We start from the raw sequence: 22,695 nt of genomic DNA on the forward strand, positions 1-22,695 counted from the left end.
AATCGGAGCAAGCGAAATGGCTGTGGACACTTCAAACGCAACCACATGCGAAGCCATCATCCCTCCCAAAGGGATGGCACCGACCTGTATCCAATCTGCTGCTTTGGGGATGGTAATTGTGAAGATTTGAGGAGAAAAGGCGACTTTTCTCATGGGGCTGTGCCTGTGACCCGGCATCTCCCTGCGAGGAATCCCTATCCTTGCTTCTGGCAGGGCTGGAAAACTTTAATTTCAGGAACTCAAAACACCCTGGGGCGAGGTTCTTAATCTTTTCCTTTGGGTTTTATTAATGCTTCTTTGGGGGGTTGTAACTATTTCTGTAGGGGAAGGGAGGCTGCAGACCCACCTCGCCACCACCATGCATAGGAATGGGACCCACTCGCAACCAAGAGGATGCTGCTTTTCTGCATTTTTGCTATTTTTTCTGCTTTTTTAAAATGTTTTTTTTTGCTCCCAGGGAGAAAACCACCCATGGGGGCAGCTAGGGAGGGGGCAGAGCCTTCCTGGGGGATCATTAAAATGAAGCTCTGGGTTATAAGGTAGCGGAAAGCTGGGCAATGCAGAACCCGTGGGAGCGAGTTGGCAGCATTAAAGAGGGGGGAAAGGAAGCAAAATAAAACCCCCACCACTTTTTAATCGATTCAACTGCACAAGGAAGGGAAATGCCCCAAAACCAGACCAACCATCGGGTGAAACTTTCCTTCAACTTTTATAATTACAGAATAGAAAAGAAATCCTCGGTTCACGTTACAAATACAGTCTCATATAAAAACAAGCCAACGGAAAAGAAAAAACAAAGGTCGCAGAGCGCCTGTGCCTGGCTCCTGCCGAGCTCAGGAGGGAGGGAAGCTCTTTCAGCTGAGTTTTAAATGATGGCAAGCTTTTCCTTCTGCTTCCTGCTGGGTTGGAAAAGGGCTTCGAGCAGGCAGGCGCCTGCCCAGCCCATCCCACCACGGGCCAGCGAGAGCGTCCTTCATCCTGGACGGGAAAAGCAACCCTGGAGATGCTGCTGTCCCCGGGCTGGGCAGAGTCTGGGGATGTGTTTTTGGGGACTGGGGAGGAGTCGTTGCTTGAAAAATGCAATTTTCCTTGGAAAAAAAAGGAGGGAGAAAGAGTGGAAAAATTATTGCCTGTAGAGTTCACAGCTTGGCTGGAGGCAGCGGAGGGGCTGGTGGGGGATGCAGCCCATCCTCTGCCCAGGGTTTTGGAGGCTTTGGTTGTTGGCACTTCACGGCTGCTTGTGGGTAGGACAAAAATCACTCCAGAGGGCAAAAAAATTCCCCGAATAACCCCCAGGACTGGAGGAAAAACACCTGGGAGGGAAAATTCCCACCCTGCTCGCAGATGCAAAGGGTGGGCTTGGGGCCAGATCCAGGAGAAACCCCATCCCACCTCTGGGAGAAAAAGGAGACCAAGGAGGTCGGACGCTTCATGAAGCAACTTTTTTCCTTCCAGCTTCTTCCAAGGCTTCTCATTCTCAGCTTGTCTTCATTTTGCTGCCCAACCCTTGCACATCCCCCCCCCACCCCAAAATAACCACTCCCCACTTGCCGACGTCTCCCCTCTTCTGCCACCAAACCCAACGGATGGATTTGCCACCGAGACCCCCAAAGGATGGAGGGGTTGGCTATGCCCCGAGCTGACCCTGGAAGAGGGGCTGGGGCAGCTGGGGTGGGGTGCAGAGCGATGCTAAAGGCACGGTGTCAGCCTTGGGGGAGATCGGGCTCAGCCAGAGTCTAAACAGGCACTTTAAATTAAAAAAAAAGAATCCGATAATTAAAAAGAAACCAACCTAAAACATTCATTAGATTCGTTAAAACAGCCGGAAAGAGGCTGTGTCAAAAGCAGTGTCAGTATTGCCAAATTTGAGCAAGGCCCCCCCACACCCGAAACCTGGGAGACGGGGACTTTGCAGAGGGCTTTTGGGGTGCTGTGTGTCCCCCCGTGTCCCCAGATTTGGGGGGGGTCGAGGCAAGATGCTCACAGCCGGATCCAGTGCCTTGAGGCAAGGGGAGCATCCCAGACTGAGCCCCTTTGATGCCGTTTCATCCAACCAAGGGCACCTGGAAAATTCCCGTGGGGAGCAAAATCCCTATTTTTGGGAGCAATCCCGCTATTTTTTAGGAGCAAACCCTCCATTCTTGTGAGCAAACCCCCTGTTTTTGGGGTCAACCCTACTCCAAACCAGACGCTTTGGGAAGTTGTCCCAAACCCATGGAGGATGAAGCTGCTCTCTGTGCCCCGCTGTCCCCAAAGCGGTGTTTATCCCCTGCCACTGGTCTCAATTTGCTCCAAACCGGCTGATTTTTGCCCCAATCCCTCTCCAGGCCCCCCTCCTGCCTGGGGCCCCACTGCTTCTAGGAAAATACAGGCTGCGAGAAACAGAAGAAAACAGTGTCCAGTGAGCAATGCCACCTCCCCACATGTCCCCATGTCCCCATCCCGGCGAGGGTTTGGGAGCCCGGGGTGGGGGGCAGCACGGCTCAGGGGAGGGCCCTCAGATCCAGCCGCCCCAGTCCTGCTGCAGATGGGTGGTCTGGGATCGCAGGCATCCAGGCTGGGATGGATGTGCAGCTCCTGGCTCCGTTTTGGGGGGTCTTGCAAGGAGGCAGGAGGAGACCAGGTGGCTCAGTGTTGTCCCCCACACCTCGCCAGCGTTGTGACATAGGGTGTGGGACAGTTGGCTCTAGCCAGGTCCTGTCGCCTCGAGCTCCCACGGCAGACCAGGCTGGATCCAGGGCAGGAGGAGGTTACCCGGAGCTGGGGAGAGAAGGGGAGAGGAAGCGTTAGGGGTGAGAAGTCATCCCCACCACATGTCCCACATGGGGACGAGGAGACAGGGACCTGTTGGGGTAACCCAGGGGGGCATTCACTTCACCACTGCCCTCTTTTCACCCCCATCAAAATGTAAGAGGGCAACGGGGCAGGCTGGGAAGCCCCAGTGGGTTGATGTCCCCCTCCGTGGTGCCACAGGGCTGACCCACTCACCCATTCCCACCTCCTTGCGGCCACCGAGGGGACACGGAGGAGTCTCGGATCCCCGACCACAGAGGGGCACACGCTGCCCATGGCCCGAGGTTGCCGCCAGCCCTCTCTGCTGGCTTTCTGGGGAGCCCCAGGCTCTGGTGGGTGCTGCACACACCTGCAGGGCAGCTGCTCCCTGTGCCCGTGTGCAGGCGTGTGCATATCTGTGAGTGCACAAGTGTGTGCAAGCATGTGCAGGCATGTTTGTGTGCATGCAGATGTGAGCATGCGTGCACAGGCATGTGCACCACACATGTGGAAGTGTGTGCAGGCATGTGCAGACATGTGCACGTGTGTGTAGTCACGAGCAAGTGTGTGCACATGAATGTACGTGTGTTTGGTGCAGCCAAGTGCAAGCCTGTGAGTGCATAAGTGTGCGTATGTGCGTGAAAGTGTGTGCGTGTGCAGGCGTGTGTGGTCATGAGCAAGTGTGTGTGCATAAACATGCATGTGCAGCCACGTGAGCTCATAAGTGTGCACGTGTGTGCAGGCATGTGCAAGTGTGTGCACATATGCCTGGGTGTGCAGGCACATGTGAGCGTATGTGGGCAGAAGGGCGTGTGCAGGCAGGTCTGTGCGTGCAGGGCAGGCGTTGCTGTGCAGCCCCTGGGCACATGTGCACGTTTAAAGGAGCAGAGCCCCTTCTGCCCCGGCCACACAGTGCAGGGGGCCACATCCTGACCCCAGGCACACCAACCCACCGCACACCGCACAGAGCTCCTCACTCCAGAAAGAGAAACAACCCCTGTGTTCTCAGGACAAGACTCCTGCGTGTCCCCACCCCTGTCACAACTGCCCAGGTCTCAGCTCCAGGCACCCAGCCCACAGCTCCCACCTCCCCAGTGCGCAGAGAGGGATGGGGGTCAGACCCCCCGTCCCAGGGTGGGGGACAGTGTGGGTGCATGGGTGTGACATGGCAGGGGGACCCGGTGCCACCCAGGCCAGGCAGGAGGGACCACGGGGACAGGGACATTTCTGTGCCCCAGTGGTGCCATCTTCACCTCCTGGTTTGGGGCAACATCCGCCTGTCCCCATGGTGCTGGCACACCCCAATGTCCCCATGGCCAGGGCAAGCCATGGGGCTGCTCCTCCATCCCTGGACACCTCCCTTAAAATCCTTGATTTTTAGGTCTGGAAACCTGCTTTTAGTCTTTTCTATTAAAGACCAGACCCCAGGGATGGATCCCGCAGCAGAGCTGAGCCAGCAGGACCTGTGGGTGATGTAACGACACCGTCTTGGGGCCACCACCACGGCCCAGGGACACCCAGGGATGCTGGGGGTAGCACTGCTGCCCTCCAGCCTGTTGCCACACTGGCTCATGGCTGGGGACAGGAGGACCTTTTGGATTTGGGGACAGGAGGACTCTCATGGGGTTCCACAGAGACAGAGATCTGGGAACAAGTGGGAGCCAGATGAGTTGGGCAGTGTGTCCCTAATAACCCAGTGACAAAATAGAGCCCCTGCGTGTCCCCACCCCTGTCACAACTGCCTGGTCTCAGCTCCAGGCCTCCAGCCTATGTTCCCCATCTCCCCGATGTGCTGCAAGGGGTTGTTGGAGGTCAGAGCCCCCGTCCCAGGGAGGGGACAGCGTGAGTGCCCGTGTGTCACACCACAGTGGGACCTGGTGCCACCCTGGCTGGGCAGGAGGGACCACAGCGGCGAGGAGCAGGTGCTGGCATGGCACATCCTCCTCCTTCCGCTGGGTGGAAACCCTCCCCCGCTCCTGCCATTAATCCAATTACAGCTAATTGAGAACTGCAGAATAAGCTTTAATTTCCCAGGCTAGGATGGCAGCCCTGCGTCCCTCCTGCCCAGATGGGGACACAAATGACCAGATCCACTCCACAGCCCCTTGCATGTCCCCTCACTGGGGTGGCAGTGAGACCCCTGGTGTCCACCCTTTCCCCTCTGGGGGTCCCCCGGTGTCACCTGTTCCCCAGTGTCTCCCACCTTGGGGACAGGGTGCCTCCCCCTCGCCGCTGTGATCCCCATCTGTGACCACTGTCGGGGTGATGGAGATGTCCTGATATTAACTATAGCTGCATTAATTAGGCAGCGGGTTATTAATGAGCTGATGGAGTGTGATGTAGGCAGGGGGGAGCTGGCAGTGCGGTGGCAAGGTCCCAGTTGTGACCCCAGATCCTCTGCCTGCAGAAAGGCCACAAGGCTGCAGGCAGCCTGACCGAGCTTGATTAATTAGGAAGCAATGTAATTACAAGGAGGGCACATGATGCCCACCAAGGGCTCTGGGGCTCGTCCGTGGGGTCTCTGCAGGCAGGGAGCAAGGCAAGAGGCTGGATCCATGCCGGGATGCCAGACAGCACCATCCCCAGCATCACCTTGGGATGGGATGCTCTGGTACCCCGGTGGCTTCACTGTGCCACCTCACCACCCTGTCACCCCAAAATGGGTTTTGAGGAGTACACAGGGCTGGGTTTAACACCTCCCAGAAATGGAAGAGAGGGATTTTCCCAGCACCTCTGCACCCTGCTGAGGTCTCCCCATCCTGGTATCTCAGTGCTGAGCTTCTCTGCCATCAGCTTTTGAGTCCCCTGTGTACCTAAAACTGATATTCCCCCTCCTAAAACAGGCTTTCCGTCTGGCTTTGTCACAGTGGTTTTGCACCGAGGCAGGTCTGAAGGGGTTCCCTGAGGGCCACCATACATGGGACATGTCCCATCCACGGCACAATGCTTTCCTGGCTCCCTCCAGGTTTAGTATGGATTAGTAGCGGACAGATACGGTTTGACTCAATGATCTCAGAAGTCTTTTCCAACCAAATGATTCCATGATTCTATGATTTCAAGGGTGAGCACCCAGCTGGGAGAGAGCAGGACCCCCACGTTGATCCCAGGATGTGGATGCTGGCATCTCTCTCACCCTAGGGTGACACCAGGGGGAAACTCAGTGCCACCACCCATGTCTCCATCCCCATCCCAGGAAGCTCCCATCCCACCACGCCCTGCCCACACCCGCAGGGCTGGGGGGCTCCCAGGGAAGGACCAGCTCGACGCACAGCACCCATGGGTGCTCACCCACACCCATGCACCGGGGCAGACCCATGGCAGACTGCCTGTGCCCAAACACCCAGGGAGGGCTATGCAACATCACAAATACATTTGTTCCGCCCCAGCCCTCTCTTTGCATCTCTAATTGTGTGGCGTGCCCTTGAATTTGCATACAAGGCTTAAAATATAATTAATTTTTGGCACCCGGCAAAGCTTACATGAGGCTAATCTCTTTAGATTTTGCAGCCTTATCTCATTTCAGCGTTTATCTAGTTAAGCTTAACGGGTAAGAGAGAGGGAAAAAAAGTCAGCTGCACTTATCTGAAGAGCTGCTGCTCTCCCCCGGGCAGCCCCGGCGTGCTGGGGGTCAGGAAACAAAAAGCAGCAAACAGCAAAACAAGGGCACAACACCTCTAAAAGTGCCCAGTTCCAGCCCCAACGGAGCTTCTGCACTTTATATTCATAGAATCATAGAATGGTTGGGTTGGAAAAGACCTTTAATACCATTTAGTCCAACTGTACCCATCCACTATTAAACCATCCCTGAACACCTCGTCTCCCCATGTTTTAAATCCCTCCAGGGATGGGGACTCCACCACCTCCCTGGGCAGCTGTTCCAGTGCCTGAGAACCCTTTCAGTGAAGAAATTTTTCCTGGTGTCCAGCCTGAACCTGCCCTGGCGCAACGTGAGGCCACTCCCTCTCGTCCTATCACCTTGGGGAGAAAAGCCCAGCACTCTCCTCACTAGAACCTCCTTTCAGGCAGTTGTAGACAGTGATGAGGCTCCCCTCAGCCTCCTTTTCTCCAGGCTAAACAACCCCAGGTCCCTCAGCTGCCTCTCCTAAGGCTTGTGCTCCAGCCCCTTCCCTTCTCTGGACATGCTCCAGCCCCTCAATGTCCTTCTTGTTTTCAGGGGCCCAAAACTGAATCCAGGATTCAAAGTGCAATATTAAGGCTGAGTGGACTCACAGACCCAAATCTTTTGGGTTACAATGGTGCGATGAGGCACCTTTGAGGGGCTCCTGCATCCCTGAGCATCCCCAAGGCTTTGCCCAGCCTGGCACGGACTCACGTGTAGAGCGGCTGTAGCTGTAGGTGTGACGTCTTCTGCGGCGCCTGGTAGCCGTAGGAGTCAAACCCACCGATGAAGTCGACTGGGGAGAGGGGGGAAGAGCAGCGAGGTGAGCTGGGGAGGGCAGCAGGGCAGTTTCCCTGCCTCCCCCTGCCCTGGCAGCACCCTTGGGTCATGCAGCATCCTGGGATGCAGCAGCATCTTGGGGAGGTGCAGCATCCCCAGTGGGTGCCACATCCCAGGTTGCAGCAGCATCGCAGGGAAGTGCAGCATCAGTTTGTAGCTGCATCCCAGGAAGCACAGCACCCTGGATCACCACAGCATCCCAGGGAACTGCCACATCCCAGTATGCAGCAGCATCCTGAGGATATGCAGCATCCCAGCTGCCCACATCATCGCAGGTCCCAGCACCATCCCAGGAACCTGCAGCATCCTAGGTCACCGCACCATCCCAGGTCACTGCACCATCCCGGGTCATCACAGCACCATCCTGCGCCACCAAGAATGCTGGAAATTGCAACATCCCAGGCTGTAGCAGCATCTCAGTTCATGGCAGCATCCCAGGGAAGCACAGCACCCCAGGGAAGTCTCAGTGAGGAACGGAGGAGAGAAGACTGAATCACAGCGAGCCCTGTGACTCTGTTCTCCCCACAACAGCCCTTGTGTTGCCGGCTGGACAAAGTGGATAAAATTACGCTGTTATTGTCTCCGGAGTGGGCATTTAAGGAGAATTATGGGAGTATTACATCTCGTTTAAAGCGTGTCATTTAGGGAAATTGCAGACACCAATATATCAGTTTTCACGGCTGTGATTTCCAGCCTCGCAGTTCATCCTCCTCCACTGGTGGAGCCCATCGCCCTCCCAACAAGCCCCTCATTGGAAGAACAATGAGGACAGAGCCCAGCTCAGTGCAGCAGGAGTGTCCGGTGGCTGAGGGCACTCCCAACTTCTCCCACGCCCATCCTGCATGCCCCCAGACCCGACCCCTCCACCGGCTGCTTGGCCAGTACAGGAACGGGCACCACGCGCAGCCAAGCCCCGGTTTCCAAACCACTACGGAGCTGTGGCGTGACCCATCTTCCCAAAATGAACACATTAATCCCCACGGAGCCGTGATCCGGGTGGGTTCACACACAGATGTCCAAGAAACAGCACCAAGCCCAAGAGGGGGAGCCCAGTTCTCCCAGCGTATTTATCTTCCCGACTTAATATTCAGCCAGCTCTCAATTTTGACGCCATCCATCCATTTCCAAATCTAATAAGATATTCCATTAAAAAAGATGCATTTGAATCTTGGGCTCCAGCAGCATTAATATTAAAAGTGTATTGAATGCAGGAGTTTGTTTGAATGCAAACACGCTTCAAAGCCAGCGGCGGTAGATAAACCCCTTTGCCAGGTCCCCGGGTACAGAAACAAGTTATTACCGCAGGCAGTGTCCAATTTCACACGGAGATTTTCCTTTTCCGCTACACTGGTTCCCAGCGGTGGGGGAAAACATGAGGATGCTGAACCCCAGCATCTCCTGGCCCGGGCTGGGACCATTTGTGGGTCCCCGGCACCAGCAGAGCTGCCGAGCCCGATACCGCAGGGAAGGAGCCCGATGCCGAGTGCATCTCGGGGGCTTTGGCCAGGCTGGCGGTTATGGCACATCCCAGCCTGCGGTTGGATACCGGGAGCTGCCAGCTGGCACAAATTAATTAATGGCAGATGAGCATTTAATGCGGTTGGATAGCTACAGCCTTAACTGCCTGGTTAATTGGGGCTGGGGTGCTCAGCGCTTCCAGAGGCGCGTTTGCAGGGATCTTTGTCAGATCGGAAAGCGCAATACAGATTGTATAAAAATTAGCCCCTAACCGCTTAAATTGCTGGTTTTCTCCCTGCTCTGGGGTTGAAAAACCACGAGGTGGGGAGGAAGGCTCTGCTGCCGCCCTGTCTGTCGGGATGCTGGCTGAGGGGGATGTAGTAATTGCCATTTCATCGTCCCCAAACCCCAGGATGAAAAGGGGAGGCAGGTGATGGTTGGCTCTGGGAGATGTGAGCATGGAGGACAGCTCTCCTGCAGCCCCCATGGCCTTGGGTTCACACCAGCAGGAGCGTTCACCATGAATTTATCGGGGCGTGGAGGTGGCTTTGTACAGTGAGGGTAATTCTCCTCACCGCCATGCCGGACCAGGGACTGGGGGAGATGCTCTGGCCTGGAGGAGATACTCTGAATTGTGGTCAGCAAGAGCAATGCCAGCCCCAGATGTACCCCTGAGCACCTGTGCACAGAGATGAGCATCCCAGCTTCAATGGGAGCTGGATGTGGTACAGTGTGGGGACCAGGACCATCACAGCCTCTTCGTGGGCTGGTGCAGGGATGCCGCCTGACCCCACGTGTTGGATGAAACTGGTCCCATTCCTGCACCCGAAGGCTGCGATTGCTGCAGTCCCCTTACAGCTCAGGGCCCCCTGTGCCCGTCCCCCTCCTCTCTCAGCCCTGGCCACGGTGCAGCACCATCCCTGAGGTGAGCGATGGGTGGCACATCACACCATCTGCCTCATCGAGGGTGGAAAAATGGGACAAAAACCCAATGAAAGGGATCCTTTCAACTGCCCGTGACCCAGGCATCGCTCCCTGCTCCCCGGCTGGCAGCTGCTGCCCCGGCGAGGCGCTGGGCGGCATTAGCCAAGCCCATTTTGCAGCGCTGCAGCTCTCCCCTATGACTGATAGCAAAAGCACTCACAGCTGTCTTCTTCCTCCAGGAACACTTTGCTGACATAGCAGGCGTAGACGAAGCCAAAGAGCTGCGAAACAAAAGCAGGCAGAGAGAATTTGGTTATGGGCACTGTGGCCGGCACAGTGTTGGTGGGGGATGGAGGTGGGTGCTGTGAGGTGGATGTCTGGGAGCATCCTGGGGGACCCTCAGCAGGATCAGGGCTGCCGTGGTGCTGGAGCCCATCTCCACTGGGTCCAGTGTTGGTTTGGGATGCAGCAAGGTCTGATGGTTTCAGTTGAACTGGGGGAATGAGGGCGGTGGCCCTAGGGGGGACAAGCTGGCACTGCACTGGGACGGCAGTGCAGAGGGTGCTGAGCCCCACGTAGCACGGGAGCCCCCTTTGAGGGGCATGTGGCAGCTGCTCAGCACCTCAGCTCCCCTTAAAGCTTTATTTTCTTGTAGCCACCCAAGGCTTCCCAGGAGCTGTGCATCCCTTCCCACCTCCCCACGGGGTGCAGCAGCCACCAGGGAGGGGTGGACCCTCCTTTTCCAGCTAGCGGGACATCCCACCAGCTCACACTCCAGCAACTTGACACTAAGACCCCCCCCACTCCTGCAGCCCCCGGCCCAAGGCCAGGTTTGGAGCGGGCAGCACCCCTGGGTGCTGGCATGGGCTCTGTCTCTTCCCACCCTTGAGCCAACACCACTCTTGATGCTATGAAATAGATGCACGATGGTGGGACACCTCCAGCGGGGACACGGTGGCTTAGTCCACCCCAGCCCTGCCATCCTTCTCCCTCTCTCGCTTCACAGTTAGGGATAAGGGATGAGGAGGAAAAGTGCCGGCAGCTGCCCTTACCGCCAGGAATATCTGCGTGGCGCTGCTCACTACCTCGATGTACTGGTAGTCAAGCAGGCAGCCGCTGACGGTGATGACGTGATGGTCCTCAGGTGCCAGGTTGGAGTTCATCACCGGTGTCACCAGGCAGCCCGGCCCATTCTCCATCCACCACGAGCGATGCAGTGAGGTATTGAAGGTCATGATGAAGTCTCGGTCCTGCAGGAGGGGAACAGAGGAATCATAGAATCATAGAATATTTAGGGTTGGTTGGAAGGAACATTAAAGATCATCCAGTTCCAAACCCCCTGCAACGGGCAGGGACATCCCACTGGCTCAGGCTGCCCAAGGCCCATCCAACCTGGCCTTGAACACCTCCAGGGATGGGGCAGCCACAGTTGCCCCGGGTAACCTCTGCTAGTGTCTCACCACTCTCATGGTGAAGAAATTCTTCCTAATGTCCAGTCTAAATCTGCCCGTCTACAGTTTATACCCGTTCCTCCTCATCCTATCACCAAAAGCCTCTGTGAATAGCCCATCTCCAAGGAGGAGGCACAGACCTTGGAGATGGGTCTCTTTGTGGAGTGAGTGGGCAGAAAATGGGCTTTTCCAACCCAAGGATGCTCCAGAAGCATTGCATGCAGCCTGACGTCATTAATGCAGTGCGGTCAATGAATGTCCCCATCTCCCTAACCCATAGCTGATGTTCCCAGGGTTTGTGGCTTCCTCCCATGTTGCTGTTATGGATCATTATGGACAGGCTGAGAGGGTTGACGCTGTTCAACCTGGAGAAGAGAAGGCTCTGGGGAGACCTTAGAGCAGCTTCCAGTATGGAAAGGGGCTCCAGGAAAGCTGAGGAAGGGCTTTTTACAAAGGTCCAGGGTCACGGGACAAGAGGGAATGGCTTTAAATTGGAAGGGGGAAGATTTAGATTAGACATTAGGAAGAAACTCTTCGTGATGAGGGTGGGGAGGCCCTGGCCCAGGCTGCCCAGAGCAGTGGTGGCTGCCCCATCCCTGGAGGGGTTCCAGGCCAGGTTGGATGGGGCTTGGAGCCCCTGATCCAGTGGGAGGTGTCCCTGCCCATGGCAGGGGTGGAACTGGATGGGCTTTGAGGGCCCATCCAACCCAAACCATTCTATGATTCTACAATTAGGTTAAGCAGCTCTCCAGGTGCACTGTGATACCCAGGTGACACCATGGATGTTACGGAGTGGTCACCAGCGTGGCAACTTGGCCATGAGGCAGGGAAGCAGCCTTTTGTGATATTGTGAGCTGCATCCAGACATCCCAAAGACGGGACCACGGCATCACCTCACCACCACAATCCAGGGATGCAGGGCAACCCCCTCTGCTTCCCCCGGGGTTTTGGGTGCCAGCCTTCCCATCCCCATCCTGTGGAGTCTTGCAGGACCCTCGCTTATGCACATCTCTTCCTTGTAAGCCCATCATCAGGCTTTGGGGCTCACTGCGTTTGATCTCCACCAGCTTTTAGGTGCAGCAGGCAGCAGCCTCCCCACTGCAAGGCTCGGCTGTGGGCTGTCACTGGGATCGGATAAGACACAGGGCTAATCCCCCAACCTCAGCCTGCACCCTCCCCATGACAAGCTCCGGTGAGGCTAAACTGGAATTTAATCAAAGCAGCAGGACGAGGTCTGGGCTTGATCCCAGGAGGCACCTTGGCACGGTTGATATTGATGCTCCTGCCCACAAATCTGGCTGGGAGATGGGGGCTGCGCACATTGGGATGCAGCCCTGGTGCAGGGCTCTGGCAGCAGCAACGCAGCCGGGTGAGCACCCACTGCGCTGTGGGGTCCTCCTGGCACGGCTGGGTGAGCACCCACCCCATGGAGGGTCCTCCTGGCATGGCTGGGTGAGCACCCACCCCATGGAGGGTCCTCCTGGCATGGCTGGGTGAGCACCCACCCCATGGAGGGTCCTCCTGGCATGGCTGGGTGAGCCTCCACCCCATGGAGGGTCCTCCCAGCCTCACCAGCCCCCCAGTCTGCAGAGGGTGGGAAAGTCGCTGAGCATCCTTTGTAGGAAATCACCCGTCTGGGATTAAAAAATTTTTATTTGTGGAGGTGGGAAAAAAAATAGAAAGAAAGTGGGTTTTGGTTTCTAAACCCAAAGGATGTGGGTTTAGGTGATGAGAAGCACAAAGAGGGGTAGTTCTGGCATTGCAGCATCACTGAGGGATTGGGGATTTCCACCCAAAACACTCAGTGGGAGTGAATCCTCCTCTACTGCATCCTCCGTGCCTGCTGCATGTAGCTGGCATTTCAGCTTCTTAGAACAGTCTCAGATGGCCTGTAGCAACATGGGAAGATGGTTTCATGCATCAAGCCCCCAAGAAGCCCTTTTCCCTGCTTCAGGCAGCCACAGAGCGAGTCAGAGCCTGTTCTCCCAAGCCCTCTGTGATGCCCTGAGCATCCTCAGAGCCAGGAGTGAGATGCCAGAGCAGTCCACACAGGTACCAACCATGGGGCTGAGGATGCTCAAACCACCCAGTGATTTTTTGTTTTCATTTTGTTTTCGTGTCCGAGCTATAATTGAATAGCCCAGGGTGGGATGGAGAGACACGGAGAAGCACAGCCCTGCCCACATCCTCACCCCCATCACCAAGTGACTTTTCTCAGCCATTAATGTCCAGCCACTCTCCTGCTGCTGACGGGTTCTCCAGGGCTGCGCAGCGCTTGCAGAACCCCAGGAGACTCTGGAAAATTGGGCAGCAGCAGCAGCAGTGTGGGGGGGGTCTCCTGCTCCTCATCCTGCTGCCCTGCCTGCCCCTGCCTGTCCCATGAGCCGAGCTGCTGGAGGCCCTGCCCCAAGCCTTCCCATCACCATTTGTCCCCAGTTCCCATGTCCCTTCATTGCTTTATCTCCTCACCGTCACAGCAGGGGCAGCACTGTCCAGATTCTGCACCCCATAAACCCACATGTGCCCCAGTGATTAATGAGGGTCCTGCAATTCTCAGCTCATCAGCCTCTCTCCTTTGGCACCGCTCATTCTAAGCAGCCCCCGCCCCACCACTTTAGAATCATAGAATCATAGAATACTTTGGGTTGGAAGGGACCTTAAAGATCATCCAGCTCCACCCCCGCCATGGGCAGGGACACCTCCCACTGGCTCAGGGGCTCCAAGCCCCATCCAACCTGGCCTGGAACCCCTCCAGGGATGGGGCAGCCACCACTGCTCTGGGCAACCTGGGCCAGGGCCTCCCCACCCTCATGGTGAAGAAATTCTTCCTAATGTCCAGTCTAAATCTGCCCCTCTCCAGTTTGTACCCATTCGCCCTCATCCTATCCCCACAAGACTTTATGAACAGCCCCTCTCCAGCTTTCCTGTAGCCCCTTCAGGTACTGGAAGATCACTATAAGATCTCCTCTGAGCCTTCTCTTCTCCAGGCTGAACAACCCCAACTCTCTCAGCCTGTCTCATAGGGAAGGTTCTCCAGCCCTTGCATCATCCTTGCAGCCTCCTCTGGACCTGTTCCAACAGCTCCATCTCCTTCTTATGTTGAGGATTCCAAAACTGGAGACAGTATTCCAGATGAGGTCTCACAAGAGAGGAACAGAGGGGCAGAATCCCCTCCCTCCCTGCTGCCCACGCTGCTTTGGATGCAGCCCAGGACACGGTTGGCCTTCTGGGCTGCAAGCACACATTGCCGGCTCATGTCGAGCTTCTCATCTTTGGCCTGAACTGTCCATCTGCCCATCCCCAACACACCTGGGCGCTCAGTGCTGCAGCCGGGAGCCCCTGGGAAGGGCCCCCCAGCACCCAGGTGGGGGCAACCGCAGGCTCTGGGTCTGTTTTGGGGGGGCAGAGGTGTGGGACAGGGGAGGGAGGAGGAGGACGGCAAGTGGCAGAAGAGCAGGAGGAGGAAAGGAGGTTGGAGAGAGGGAGGGAAGGAAGATGGAGGGAGGGAGGATGGAGAGAGGAAGGTTAGAAGGAGGGAGGGAGGGAAGGTGGGATAATGAAGAAAAGAAGGGGAGAGAGAGAAAGATGGAGGGAGGGAAGGAAGGTGGATGGAGGGAGGAAGAGAAGAGGTGTAGGGTTGTTACCTGCGACAAGCGTCCGACCTCCAGGTAGAAGCAGATGATGAAGGTGTTCCAGCCGACCCACAGCACCAGCCACACCGCGTACTGCCGAGAAGAGAGCCGGTCAGGGCGCTATAGAGAACAGACATGTTCCGATCCACTCCCCCTCTCCCAGTGAATCCACAGGGATTTGGGTTTGAATACAGGAGGGGATGTGGGGCTGAGCCATCCCCAGGGGTGATGCTGCTGCACTGGGTGCGAGTGCCTCCGCCGCGGTACTTACCATCATGAGGTATTTGGATCTGTACTGGATGGTCCCAAAAATACCCAAAATAACGGCCATGATGTGCAAAAAATTAGCCAGGATGGGTGCCCACTGGTAGCCCAGGAAATCAAAGATCTGCCTCTCCAGCGCCGCTACCTGCAACGGAGCACAGGAGAGGTTGCAGGTATTAAAGCAGGGCAGTGGTCACCCCCACAGCTCCCAGGATGCTAAAGGCAAAGAGCAGATGGTAATCAATGGGAAATCCCATGGATAATTAGTTGCAATAGGCTGAAATGTCTGTGTGATGCATCGGCTGGTGGTGGGTGAATGCATCGTTATTAGGAGCTGAGAAGAGGGAGCAGGGAGGTATCAGCTTGTTGCTCCATCAGCACACTCTGTGCCTCAGTTTCCCTGTTGGTCAGATCTCAGGCACTGCTGAACATCACCCTCCAGGCTAGATTTATCCCTGAACTCCGTTAATCCAGGGAAAACCTGCTGCTCAGGTGGGGTATGGGGTCCCCCAGCATTTTGCAAGTGATGCTTGTGCCTGCCCTGGCCAGCTTGTTGCGCGCTTTCCTGTTTAATGCCATTAGGTTTTGATCATCGTTAGCTTTTGTGGACGTGATGCAGCTGAATAAATTGCATGGCACGCGAAATTAGGGACAGTAGCTGGTGTGATTGCCTGGTATCCCAGCACATAAATCCTATGGCTCTATTTGCCCTTGGCTTGGGGTCTCTTACTCTTAATTACAGGATTAGCTTAAAGGAAGGTGGGAGCAAAGGGAAGGTGGGAGCACTGGAGCATTTACCAATGGTTTTAAGTTAAAAAATGATGATTCGATGGGGACGTAGGCTTTTAGGGAACATCAGGGTGTGTCGGATGCCACAGTCCCCAAGGGTGCAGGGACAGGGCTGCAGCGACATGTGTGTCTCCAGCAACCTTGCAAACCAAAACAAACTCTACATTTATCTTTTTGACAGCTCAGCTCTGTCTCATCACTCTTGGAGATGCCTCAGCTTCACTCAACAAACCCTGTCAGCGCCAGGGCCTCAAGTCCTCCCCACAGCACCGTGCCTCAGTTTCTCCTCCCAGTGCAATGAGTCTCATCCTGACCGAGAAGTAGGAATGTATCCTGCAAAGAGCAGGAGAAAATGGGCTTTATATCCCCTCTCCACTCATCAGCAGCTGGCTCTGGTGATCTGGATTTCGGGGAGCTCCATCCTGGTGCTCTGGGAAGCTCCCAGGGGTGGGTTATGGCTGCAGGGCTGCCCCAGGGCCCTGCAGCATCCCTGCCCACCCAGCCCGACTTCATGTGTCTGAATTACAGGAGGGAAATAAAGGTGGTGGCAAAAGTCCACCCCTAAGTGTTTCCTGAGGATGAGCAACGGGTACCACATCCCGCCCTGCCCAGCCACCAATGTGTGTGCGGCCACCAGCCATGCCTCAGTTTCCCCAACCAGAAAGCATCACGCATTCATTGAACTGGCCTAGCGAGTTCTCTTATTAATACCTTTTTTAGCATAGCTCCATCCTGCCAGCACATGGGAAGCCAAAGGCAGAGCCAAGGACCACGGTATCCCATCTCCTACCCTACCCCTGGGATGGGATCTACCGGATCCATGTCAGCAGGACCCTGGTTTCAATTAACGGTGATGCAAATCATGAAGCCCGAGCAGCCTGGGGATCCGCGGGGCCAGGACCGGGGCTGTTTGCATTGAGGTTTAATTCACTTCCACGCTATTTAAACTCTCCGAGGAAACAGCCTTTGGAAATACTTACAACTGGGCCGTAAATCTTCTAAATTGAGGAATGTAAATAATAAATGATACAAGGAGAGCGGTGCTCGGGGTTTTATAGCCATCCATCGATCTGGGGGCTGTTGACAGAGCTGCTTAGCGGGAGATGGAGGCGAAGGCTGCGAGTTTTGGGCACTGGTGAGTCTCCAAGTTGAGGGACGGAGCTGGGAAGAGCCTCCAAGAGCACCGCATGGAGGGGTTCCACCCATGGGCTGTGACACTGCACAGCCTCTTAATTCCAGCCCATCAAGCTGAGAGGCTGGAGGAGAAGGAGCTGGGAAAAGCCTGGTAAAACCGCATCTCTCCTTATCCCAGGGAGAGGCAAAATTAGAGACAAACACCATGTCCCCATCATGTTTCCCCTCAAGCTCACCTGAGGAACACCAAAGTCCCCCCCAGGTCGCTTTTTAGCTAGGTTAAGAAACAGAAATCTAATTGCACCAAAAAGCTTTGCCAGAGATATCCCAGCAGACAAAACACTGCTCTGCGTGCGCCATTATTCGAGCTTATTCCCTCTATGCAATAACCAAATCTTGCGTTTTTCAGCCTCATCAGATCCTGCATAAGGTTAAGGAAAATACCGAGACACAGCACAAACGCGTCGAGGCTGCAGCAGCAGCTCCCCAACACTCAAAGCTCCAAGGGCATCCCAAGGGCAGGGCAGCAACCTTGGGGAAACTGAGGCACGGCCACGCTCCATGGGATGGGTGGCACAGGTTGGGCAGTCCTCACATGGAGCATGGCGGGGCTGAGCAAGTCTTCAGCTCAGAGTGATGCTCCTGGCTTGCTCCGAGTGCTTCTTGCTGCTCACCAGGCTGGTCCAGCACCCAGAGCATCTTCACCTGATCCTTTGGGCATGATGTTCTCCAGCAGTGAACTTCAAGACACACAGGCTTTTCACAGAATCATAGAATAATAGATTCTATTTGGTGGAAGGGACCTCAAAGCCCATCCAGTTCCACTCCTGCCATGGGCAGGGACACCTCCCACTGGATCAGGGGCTCCAAGCCCCATCCAACCTGGCCTGGAACCCCTCCAGGGATGGGGCAGCCACCACTGCTCTGGGCAGCCTGGGCCAGGGCCTCCCTACCCTCGTCATAAAGAATTTCTTCCTGCAGTCCCTGCCAGCCATTCATCACCAGTGGCTCGGAACAAAGCAAGAGCAGCGAGCACCCACCTTGGCCATGGGGCTTGGCATCTCCTGCCAGCATGGCGAGGAGCTCTGCATCCAAGCAGCATCTAAATCCCCTAGGAGACTTGCGGAGCTCCAAGCATCCTCCCCCAGCTGTCTTCCTTCTGTAAGGGGTGTTTTCCGTGCTAATCACAGCCCTGTTAAAGAGACCCCCCCCCCTCATTAACGCCCTGCTCTCCTTTATCGCTGCTTCACCATCGACGCTGATGCTCCCGGGATGTGAGGCTGGGAATCACACACCGTCCTGCTGCTAACTATGATAAACCTGCAGCCGATCAATGCAGCGAGTTTTAGGGCTCCCTCTTAATTAAACACTCTCTAGTTTATCGATTGGCCCCAAAAGTTCCCTTTGCAGCAAATCATATCAATTAGTCGGGGGCAGATGCGTGCCACAGTCTTGCTAATTGAAACGCGCTGCCTGCAATGATTTTATTTTAATCAAGAAATCGAAGTGGGCGAGACAGGGAGACGGGGGTCCTGTGGTGCGTGGCGGTCCCCAGGGAAGACCACGGCAGGAGGGGACACGTGTGCAGCTCCTTGGGGACAGGGAGCTGCCAGGGCTCAGCCAAGGGGGTCTCAGCAGGCAGAACCGGTGAGGCAGAGGTGGAGGAAAGTGGGATTTTTTTAGGAGCGATGACACCAAATTCCAGTGGGAGGAATCTCACCTGTCCCCAAATAACCCCTTGGTTAGGAGTTCTAACCCCTAACTTAGCCCTAAACCTGTTGGAAGGAGCTCTTTCACCTTCCTTGGACCCATCCTGTTACTCGGTGGGGTCTTCCCAGTCCTCTTCAATTCCCATGATAAGGACGGGAGAGACAAACCCCACTCTGGCTGTGCCAGGAGGATCGCACAGACACAAAGGAGCACCTTCCTCTATGTCCCATTCCCACCAGATTTGATATTTTGTGGTTGGAAATCCCTCCTGCTACCCAGCTGGGCAGTGTGGGGCCCTGGGAAGAGCACCCCCGCCCCAGCACACTCTGACCTACTGCAGCATTAAACCAGGAACGTCCTTGCCCAGCAGCTGCCGTTAATGCTCTCTCGGAATTAGAGAATCACAAGGTGGGTTTGGGTGGAGGTACCTTCAAAGACCATTCAGTCCAACACCCACCATGGGTAGGGACATCTTCCACTAGATAAGAAGGACTCTTAAGGGACACCACTTGTTACCCATCTCTACTCGGATGTCAAGCCGCTGACTGCAACTCTTTGGATGTGGCCATCCAGCAAATTCCTTATCCTTCTAACAATCCAATCAACCCCACATCTTCCCGATTCAGAGACAAGGATGTCAGGGAGGGGACCTCTTATTGAATCCTGCCCTGTACTGCTGAGACAAAGCCAATCCTGCCTCACTCGGTCAGACAGCAGTGGACACCCTGCCTGTGGGGACTAAGACCTTCCATTAGGTCTCCGTGCCACCAGGGCCATCCCTCATCCAGCTGTCCCCGCGGAGGACAGGATGGAGCCACCACAGCTGCCCAGCCCATCACTCTGCATAGGACTTAGGGAAACAGGATTTGGCAGTAAACCCTCCCTGTGTATCAGTCACACCTGATGGCTCTGAGACACTTGCCCAAAACCCACTTAATTCACACCAAAACTGAAGGGACACAAGGACACGGCCACCTGTGGACACAAATGACCCTGGGGCACATGTGTCCAGGCGTCCACTGGTCCTGATAATCGCAACGATGATTTATGCCCCTCCTCCTCCCACAGTTCCCAAGTGAAGTGATGCTTGTGTCACCAGGACCAGGGCGAGGACACTGGCCCAGCTGCAGCCCCTGGTCCCCCTGGGCTCTGTGGAGGAGGTGGCACTGCCCTCCCTCCATCCTCTCACCTCAGCTGCGATGGCGATGACATGTTTGCTGACACAGATGCATAAATATATTATTGCATCCCTAAAGCCTCAATAATTAAAGGGTGGAGAGAAACGGGAGCCCACTCTGGTGCTGGGGGGGTGTGTCACCTCCCAGGGGAGCTGGGGAGGAGGACAATCCCTCCATCCTGCTCACTTGCTCGCATCTGTGTGGGACCAGTCCCTCCCATCTTGCCCTGAGCCCCTCCAAAGCTGCCAAGCCCCACGGTTTGGTGCTGGGCAATGCTCTGGGACTTTGCCGTGGCTCACTACCCCCTCACCCAGCCCAAAGCCCCTCAAGCATCACTCCAGGGTGCAGCAGGAAGGGAGTCACATCTGGGGACACGGGGCAGTGAATCCCCATCCCTCCACCTGCATCTCAAGCGGTGCCACTCCCCTCATACCCACGCAGTGATTTTTTCCAGGTATACAATTATGTATTTCATAGAACCATAGAATGGTTTGGGTTGGAAGGGACCTCCAGGCCCATCCAGTTCCACCCCTGCCATGGGCAGGGACACCTCCCACTGGATCAGGGGCTCCAAGCCCCATCCAACCTGGCCTGGAACCCCTCCAGGGATGGGGCAGCCACCACTGCTCTGGGCAGCCTGGGCCAGGGCCTCCCCACCCTCATCATAAAGAATTTCTTCCTAATGTCTAATCTAAGCCTTTCCCCTTCCAATTAAAAGCCATTCCCACTCATCCGTTACTCCATGTCCTTGTAAAAAGCCCCTCCCCAGCTTTCCTGGAGCCCCTTTCAGCACTGGAAGCTGCTGTGAGGTCTCCCCAGAGCCTTCTCTTCTCCAGGCTGAACAACCCCAACTCTCTCAGCCTGTCCTCGCAGGGAGGTGCTCCAGCCCTCGGATCATCTTTGTAGCCTCCTCTGGACCTGTTCCAACAGCTCCATCTCCTTCTTATGCTGAGGATTCCAGAACTGGACACAGGGCTCCAGGTGGGGTCTGACAAGAGCCGAGCAGAAGGGCAGAATCTCCCCTCCATCACCCTGCTGACCACTTCATTGTTTTTACATAACCCCCCCTGTCCCCGATGTCCCCAAGGAGAGACCCACGGGGCAGTGCTGACACGGGAGGGGATCACGGTGACACTGGGGTCCAGCCCCATGAATTCACACAGGGTGATATTGGTCACCTCTTCCCTCCACCCATGAGGACAGTCCGGCCAGGCCACCACATGCCCTTCCCCATCCCAGGCAAATCCCACTTGCTGCTGCACCAGCTCGGCTCTTTGGGGGCAGAATAAGGGGTTTGCACCCTTTTGAGCAAAAACACTTTTAGGGAGAATGATGCACACATTCCCTTTTTTTTTCTAGGATGGAAACTTCAAATTTAATTTTTTTTTCCCCTTTTCTAGGACAAATCAGGGGTAAATGTCCCTGATGGGATGTATGGGCATAAAATGGCCCTGAATGGGTGGGAGAAGCTGTGTGTGAAACCCTCAAAACCTGGGATCAGACCAGACACGGATGCTGGGGGCATGGTGGGTTTTTTCCCCATCACCAAAAGTGCAGAAAAAGAAAGGAAATGGGAAGAGGTTCCATCCCAGAAAGAAAGAGGATGGGAAGAGGTTCCATCCCAGAAAGAAAGGAGATGGGAAGAGGTTCCATCCCAGAAAGAAAGAGGATGGGAAGAGGTTCCATCCCAGAAAGAAAGAGGATGGGAAGAGGTTCCATCCCAGAAAGAAAGGAGATGGGAAGAGGTTCCATCGAGAAAGAAAGGAGATGGGAAGAGGTTCTATCCCAGAAAAAAGAAATGGGAAGAGGTTCCATCCCAGAGAGAAAGGGGATGTTCCCACCTCCCTGCCCACCCCAATAAATTCTCCCTAAAGACTGAAATAAAAGGCATGTTCCTGCTGGAAAATATTCTCCCTAAAGACTGAAAAGCCCTGACAATCCAGCTGCATCTTTTCCCGGTGTCGGATGCTCCTCCCGGCGGCCTGCTGCCCTTGATCCCAGCAGCAGCATCTGCGCGTTGGGCTGAAATAACCCCCCTGCCCTCCCCTCCGTGCTGCGGCGTGGCAGGAGCTGAGCGGGGCTTTGGTCCCCCCTGATGGGTTATTATCCTTCAGCCGGGTGATTTCCTCCCGCACACCATATGCCTGAGGCTCGCCGGGGATTTAACTTTTCATTTCGCTGCATTTTGAAGAGATTTTGGTTTCGTTGTGGTTTTTTTTTTCTTTTTTTTTATTCTCCCTCCTTTGTGCTGTGTCCGAAGATGCTGCAAGAGCATCGCTCCCCTCTGCTAAGCCCATCCTGGTTGCTTGGGGTGGAAATGCCCCGTTTTTAGGAGATTTGGCCCAAAACATGTTGGGGCTTAGGGAGAAAATACCCTTTGGGCAGAGCTGCAGCCCACAAGTGGGATGCTAATGGCTTTTAATTGGAAGGGGAGAGATTTAGATTAGATCTTACAAAGAAATTCTTCATGATGAGGTTGGGGGGACACCAGCCCACATTGCCCAGAGCAGTGGTGGCTGCCCCATCCCTGGAGGGGTTCCAGGCCAGGTTGGATGGGGCTTGGAGCCCCTGATCCAGTGGGAGGTGTTCCTGCCCATGGCAGGGGGTGGGACTGGATGGGCTTTGAGGTCCCTTCCAACCCAAACCATTCCATGATTCTATGCTCGATGCAGTCGATCCCCATGAGGGATGTTTCCTGCCCAAAGCTGAGAAGCACCCAAAGCATCCTTGGGGCTGACGAAGCACACGGAGCTGGGGGAGACCAGCCGGATCCTGCTCTCACCCCCAGGAGGGCAGGCAAAGCCCACTCCCAGCCCCCTTCAAACCAAAGGATGCCACACCCCATCCTCAGCGCCGCAGAACCCTTGCAAAGCTCACCCAGCCTCCACAACCCCTCTTTCTGAGGCAGTTTAAGGCATTTTAGT

At 55.5% G+C, this 22,695-nt stretch overlaps 1 protein-coding gene across 2 annotated transcripts in view; it reads right to left on the minus strand.

The window, feature by feature from the left end:
- Nucleotides 1–670: 670 nt before the first annotated feature.
- The window catches only part of NKAIN1 (sodium/potassium transporting ATPase interacting 1), a 41,609-nt gene continuing 19,584 nt past the window's right edge, over nt 671–22,695 (minus strand). Inside the window, exons 2-7 of one of the 2 annotated variants that reach the window (XM_054086697.1) lie at nt 14,968–15,105; nt 14,709–14,789; nt 10,666–10,863; nt 9,834–9,894; nt 7,106–7,187; nt 671–2,760 (exon numbers count right to left, since the gene is read on the minus strand). In XM_054086697.1, the coding sequence (XP_053942672.1) occupies nt 2,751–2,760; nt 7,106–7,187; nt 9,834–9,894; nt 10,666–10,863; nt 14,709–14,789; nt 14,968–15,027 (492 nt within the window). In that variant the 5' untranslated portion in view covers nt 15,028–15,105 and the 3' untranslated portion in view covers nt 671–2,750. The remainder of the gene's footprint in view (nt 2,761–7,105; nt 7,188–9,833; nt 9,895–10,665; nt 10,864–14,708; nt 14,790–14,967; nt 15,106–22,695) is intronic. The other variant, XM_054086696.1, reaches the window with a different exon arrangement.

The sequence above is a fragment of the Cuculus canorus genome, chromosome 22 (assembly GCF_017976375.1).
Source record: "Cuculus canorus isolate bCucCan1 chromosome 22, bCucCan1.pri, whole genome shotgun sequence".
In the NCBI taxonomy this organism is placed as follows: domain Eukaryota; kingdom Metazoa; phylum Chordata; class Aves; order Cuculiformes; family Cuculidae; genus Cuculus; species Cuculus canorus.